This window comes from Cydia amplana, chromosome 24, assembly GCF_948474715.1.
Source record: "Cydia amplana chromosome 24, ilCydAmpl1.1, whole genome shotgun sequence".
Taxonomy (NCBI): Eukaryota; Metazoa; Arthropoda; class Insecta; order Lepidoptera; family Tortricidae; genus Cydia; species Cydia amplana.
This window is the reverse complement of record NC_086092.1, coordinates 1,064,275-1,071,264: the sequence shown is the minus strand read 5'-3', so window position 1 is coordinate 1,071,264 and position 6,990 is coordinate 1,064,275. Positions and strand designations below refer to the sequence as shown.

The window sequence follows — 6,990 nt, the reverse complement described above, 5'->3', positions numbered from 1 at the left end:
GGTCGCATCGCATTCGGTCGTATGATGGGTGCTGCATGATGTGTTGCCATCATAGATTTAGATGTACCACTTCATACTTCACAAGTAATTTTAAATAAAAATTGATTTACAAGTATGACTACAGAAAACTTACGCTTCTTTAATATGCTTTCAATACAATACTCAACATATTTTTATTTTTTTAATGATTATTTCAAAAAAAAAGGTTTTCATTTATATAAGTTGCGTAAGTTACCTTTGAAACGGGTATTTAGCCTCGTAATGGCAATATAAATTTATCGTTCCGAATCACGTACATATATTTTATGGCAGTCATAATTTTACGTTTTTATTTATAATATATCTTACAACTGATTATTGTAATTTGTTATAGATATTTTTGTAACAATAATTAATCATAAAAATATTTATCAGTAGAAGTTATCAGTTAACTAAAGAAAACTGCATTGTTGCTGACAATAGTGACGATCTTCAGCGGAAGTTCGTGAAATGGAACATATTGACTAGTGTCCGACCGAAACATGTTTTTTTGCCGAAACCGAAACCGAAACCGAATGTTCGGCTTTGGCTCTAGTTTCGGCCGAAACCGAAACCGAAACCGAAACTTTTGTAGACTTGTTAAAATCGTTGAAAAAATGTCATAAAACCGCTTTTACACACATATTATGGGGCTGTCAACACCCAATGTCCTTGAAATTGTTGTTACTTAAGCAGTTTTTTATGAAAATTACTAGAGTTAGACCAAGATAATTATGCAACGATTTTGATAAGTTGATAACACACGCAGTGCAAGTGTTATTTTAAACGTCAAAACATAAACTTCTATGAAATTATGACGTATAAATAACATTTGCACTAGTTGCACTGCGTATGCTATCAAAATCATTGCAGAATTTTCTTGGTCTAACTCTATTCATTCACCAGTCAAGCTAACATGTAGACACAGGGTCAACCAAAAACGCGAGCGCAGCGAGCGCGAAATTTTTTGTTAACAATATCGCAAGGCCGGGTACCGATCTTCACCTGGGCCAAAAAGTCCGAAGTGCCCCATTGAGGCGAACTTTCATGCGAAGTCAAAGCCGTGCTTAAGGCTTCAGGATAAGTAGTTGAGCACAGACTCCAACCAATGTACATTGTATTCAAAAGCGAGACCGCAGGCCGAGCATGGCGCAGCGAGGCCAAAGGCTAAGCTGAAGTAGAAGACATGTGGAAAACAAACCAATGGTAAATTGAGGTAAAAAGTGAGGCTAGTTTTCTTATTATTATCTTGCCCAGGGCTCAGTAACATGCGACAGTCTCATTCACTTATAGGTATTGACAGCCTCTTAAGACTGCGTCAACCGTCCAGTGGCGCCCTCATTAGTGGAATTGTGTTTTATAATAAACCAATTAATGTCTGTACCTAATATACATGAATCAGTATATGTAGGTATTAATATTGTTGTCCTACTTATTCCCCAATTTTTGGTCTTTGTCCGAAGTACCATTTCGTAAGTTTCGGCCCGGCCGAAAGGTTCGGCCGTTTTTTGGCCGAAACCGAAACTACAGCCGAAACATGATTTTTTGGCCGAAACTGGCCGAAACCGAAACCGAAACCGAACCTTCGGTCGGACACTAATATTGACTTTATTTACATACATTTTCATTCGTTTATTTTTCGGTTTGCTATAAGTGATAATTATTAGTAAATTCTTGTGCAAGCAGAGAATGGCAACGAGTGTTACAAAAATGCAAGTCCTATCTATGTACAAAAATCTGTTGAGGGAGTCGCAAAAATTCGCTAACTATAACTTCAGGTATTTCACAATCGGTATCCTAAATTACATAACCTATATTCAATAATTTATTTCTGTATTTTAACTTTATTGTGTGTATGGATTTATTTGAAGCACCAAAAGTCGGCTAGTTAGTAAAATAATTATAATCTCTTGACTTTTTACAGGCAAATGTTCACTTTTGGCTAGTGTCAGCAGATAGACACTACATACAATTTTGCACATAGTATTTACATTGCAATCTGTAAGAATACCCAGTTTAATTCATCATCATCATCATTAATTTTCAGATCGTACGCGCTACGCAGAGTCAGAGATGCCTTTAAAGCCAACAAGACATTGTCAGACCCCAAGCAGATACAAAAGGAATACCAATTTGCTAAGGAAAACCTGGCTGTCATCAGGCGCCAAGTAAGAATACCTTTTTAACGGTTTTGAAGGGCTACTGAGTATCATTGAAACCCTATATCATCTTCCTCGCGTTGTCCCGGCATTTTGCCATGGCTCATGGAAGCCTGGGGTCCACTTGGCAACTAATCCCAAGAGTTGGCGTAGGCACTACTTTTTACGAAAGCGACTGCCATCTGACCTGCAACCCAGAGGGTAAACTAGGCCTTATTGGGATTAGTCCGGTTTCCTCACGATGTATTCCTTCACTGAAAAGCAACAGGTAAATATCAAAAGATATTTCGTACATAAGTTCCGAAAAACTCATTGGTACGAGCCGCGACCTCCGGATTGAAAGTCGCCGCTCTTACCGCTAAAATGTACCACATTGTCGGTGGTCAATAAGGTTGATTTCGAATTGAAGCTTAATGGAATTATCGCCTTATTGACAACCGACCCCGTCTGTTTGTATGTTTGCAATAAACTTTTTTATTCGGTAGACTAAAATGATATTTCATAGTATGGACATGATGTTCATACTATGAAATGTCATTTTAGTCTACCGAATAAAAAAATAGACAACTACTGAGCGGATTTAAATGGGGTTTACCTATGAATAGAGTGATTCTTTAGGAAGGTTTAGGAGTAATAGAAGGTTTAGAAGCCGGGGCAGGTTGCTAGTTTAAAATAAAATCAAAGTTCCAATGACTTGAAAATGACGGATGCCACTTGAAACGCTAGTAAAATATTGTGAGAAAACCTACATGCTTATAGTTGTCGCAATATAATTGTGTAAAGGGTAATTTTTTGTTATTTCAGGCAGCAATCGGAGACATGTATCAGACAGAGAAACTAGTTATCGAGAATGTCCGGTAGAACAAGTTGTAACAAGTTAAGTAATTCAGTCAAGTTATATCAACAGAGAAAATAGTTAGGCTGGTTTACCACTGATGCCAGGATCGCACGTACCGAGTAGAGTGGCGAGACAGTAAAACGAAGTATGGAATTTTTACTCGGCCGAGTAACAATTTCATACTTCGTTTTACTGTCTCACCACTCTACTCGTTAGGTGTAACCGAGCCCTGAGGAGATGAGTGGAGATGAGAGATGTGCAGGATGAAACCAACAACAATAGGCAATATTACGCGAAACTCTGCGTAGGGGGCGCCACTTCCACAATCTGTCACAATCTAAGGGTCTACCGAAAACGAGAGTGTCGAAATTTTGTTATCTAACCTCTGTCATTCTTGCATATTCGAGCGATAAAGAGGCAGATAGCTGAGTTTCGATCTCGCGTTTCCCGGTAGGCCCTTTGTAAAAAAATTTGATGTATCAATCAATATCATATTTCATTGTCAGTGAAAACTTGTCAAAAAACAGTTTAAGGCACAGTATGTATAGGTTACTCTATGGTTTACTAAGGGCGCTAGTGCTGCACTCTGGCGGAAGAACATTGCAGTAGTACTCCCTATTAAAGTGTTATTCTATGGAACTTGCTAACTATGTAAACAAAAGTCACTAGTAAATTGACATTCAGAGACAATTTTAATATGGCGGTTTGTTTACATAGTTAGCAAGTTCCATAGAATGACACTTTACAATACTGTTGGAACTACAATTCAGCGGAGCAGAGAGAGATTTGGGTGACAATGATACTATTGGTTTATGCCCTTCATGTGACACATGTCTCTCTCATACCCGCTCATTTCTGCCTCTGAGTCGGACTATGCTTACTCTGCACCAACATCGACGGGACAAATTTACTATTACATATATGTACTTTGTTTTAGTCTGTGCAAAGTAAGCTTGGTCCTTGGTGGTAAATCTATTAAGAATATTCAATGAAATCACAAGTTATAAGACACTAGTGAATATAAGTTATATTAGATTTTTTTTATAATCATAATTGAAAAAAAAGGGTTATTGGACATAAAATTTAATCAAAACGCAAAAGGTATATTGATACCTTTATCTAAAATTATTTGAAGTTACCCCAATGGGTAACTTCAAAAATAGGGTTATTTTGGAAACAATAAATATCTACTAAAAATATTATTAGGTACTATACATGTATGGTTTGGTTACAAGGATCAGATGTTAAGAACTATGTTACACTTTACTGATTTAAACTTTCACGATTTTTACACATTATTAAATTGTACAAAGGTACTTAATCGCGTATCTAAGTTTACCTCCGACGTTTCGTGGTCTCGGAGAAGATTTCAGTCAGACTATACGCGATTAAGTCCCGTTGTACAATTTAACCTATTAACCGCCGTAGACTGATATATAAGACATACAAAATCGGGCTCATTTCGCCGCTGTCTGATAAATAATACAAAATTTCATGTAACTTCGTACCCCCCGGCGACACGAGCACGCTCGATGACGTATTCTATGGCGGTTAAAAGGTTAATAATATGTTTCACTTTACGGACGGGACAGAATTACTAGAAATAGTTGACATTTCTTTTCTACCTCATGTATACCCTTATTTATTCCTGCAGCCAATAAGCCTCCAATTCGAATACTATCTTTCTTATACTATTTCTCAGAGAGAATCATACTATCTTTGTCTTACACTAGAACTAGCACCCAAAAGTAAAGGATGAGTATAGTTTTTTTTATTATTTACTGACAAATTTGGTTTGACCAACTATATCTTTTATTTTAATTGCCTCCAGAGGACGTATTTAACTGAAAAGACACTGTATTCGTTGTTGCATTTTATTGTAGTTAGTTACGTTTAATTTAAGTTGATGTTTAATTATAAATATATGAGATGTAATGTTTTAATACTAGTTATTTTCTTATTCTTCGCCTAGTTAACCTCTCATTAACCCCATAGAATTCCAATCATAAGTTTATTCGATAGCGTATTAAACTAATTTTACGATTGAACTCTATAGAAGGGCTCGGAATCGGTATTGAAATACGCGATAATATCGTTCTAAAACCGCTTTATTATTTCGTTCATAAAAAAAACCGGTTAAACTTTTCGACGCCGTGTCAAAAACAAAAGCTGTCACGCTGACGCCACGTCACCGAAGTGTCAAAACTGAAATTGAACTTTATGCATATGCACGTAGGTCTATGTTGCTCTGTGATATGTGACCGATTAATCGGTCTTTGGCGTTGAACCTACGGTGCGGATATATCGGTAATTGGCGTCCAAAAGGTTAATTGATGGAACGCGAACTAAAAAAATTGCGTTCTGTGTCCTAACCGGTGGGAAGAGGGAACGGAATTTTATGGTTCGCAGGGAACGGGGAACGATGTAATAGCGGTTACTCTTAGCTTTCGGAGACACTCGGTTAAACTCGTTCTCATACGTGAAATAGATCGATGAGACTTACTCGTTCTATCTCGCTTCGATATTTTCAATTTAACCGGTTATAGGTGAACCAGGATCTATTGAGGGTGCGCCATGTTGCGGAATTTCACTGGAACTAATTTTTTCATACTACACTGAATTGTCACCCTATACATGAGAATAACAGCGCCCTCTTGACAATTATCATATATTACTGGTCAGGCTATAATTTAGTTCCGCAAAAACGGAAGGCGAACGAATTTGGCATAAATCAGTGTCACAATAGAACAGTTCTTTAACCGGTAACCGCAAACGGAAACGAAATCGTTTTCGTTCCTGGATGAATGAACGAAACCGGTTTGAAAAATAAAACGGTTTCCGAGCCCTGCTCTATAGTTTGTTTTTTTAGCATTAGAAAAAAGATAAACAATGTGTCTTTTTATTGAACAACACGTCACGGCAATTATGTAACAATTATGAATCATATACCTACGATTATTTACATTCTTTTGCTTTCATATGTAATAGTTACTGATTTAAATAAAGTGTTTTTCAATTAAAAGACAAGTCAAGATCACGTAGTCTTTTTCTAATGCTAATAAACACGAACTATAGTATTTTTTCAAACCGTAAAATTAGTTTAAACTTAGTATTACTCACGATTTTTAAAAATCGAATTTTAGTATGTAAATAACTGATAAATACTTGAAAACTCACAAAATTTTATAACTATATCGATCTCTTCGCATATAATTTTTTATTGGAATTTTGCGACAAGGGATTGCAAACTTAAGATGGACGGCAGGCCGGTGATGCGCTATTGGTCGATAGCTCAATCGCTGGACCGCTATTGGTAGATCGGTTAGCCGGTAGCTCATTGGTCGAGCTGCGTAGCAACGTCGGTAACCAGGGTCGGCCTGCAGAGGTTGAAGTTCCACTTTGCTTGCTCCGATATCGGTACCTATTGAAGAAGTCTGATCGGGACAATGTAAGATTTATGCGGGTAATGCTGACTACTTCAAAATGGCCGCTTATTCCTAAATTCATTTATTATGCCATCATATTAGGGTTTCCCTATACATATTGACGCGGTAAGCCAATGGAAAAAAGCTTTAGGTAGGTATGTTTCCGCGATAACAGAGACAAAAACGTCGCTCACCTCAAGCGACAATATTTATTTGTACAACAAGAGATCAAAGTTTGATATTTCTTCGAGTGCTTATTTTGAGTCCCGTGCAAGCTAAAGATTCTATAATAGATTCACGAGCGTAGCGAGTGAATCTAATTTAGAATCTTGAGCGTAGTAAGGGACTCAAAAGCGCACGAGATGTAAATAACTTTGATCTCGTGTAGTACACAACATTTTTCACCTCAGCAGTGAGAACATATTAGAGAACCCGAAAAATTCATTCCTTCTTCATCACTTACCTCTATTCACTCATGTTTTCTTAAGATATACCAACAATTAAATTTTCACCTCAGCAGCTCGAACAAGGGTACTTTGCTACTTAAAAA

At 37.1% G+C, this 6,990-nt stretch overlaps 1 protein-coding gene across 1 annotated transcript; it reads left to right on the top strand.

Moving 5' to 3' along the window:
• Positions 1-1,648: 1,648 nt before the first annotated feature.
• On the top strand, positions 1,649-3,116 carry LOC134659227 (LYR motif-containing protein 4). The gene is made up of 3 exons (XM_063514854.1): positions 1,649-1,796; positions 2,066-2,186; positions 2,982-3,116. Exons 1-3 carry the CDS (start codon positions 1,708-1,710, stop codon positions 3,036-3,038), a joined length of 267 nt encoding a protein of 88 aa, XP_063370924.1. The 5' UTR covers positions 1,649-1,707; the 3' UTR covers positions 3,039-3,116.
• The last annotated feature ends 3,874 nt before the right edge of the window (positions 3,117-6,990 follow it).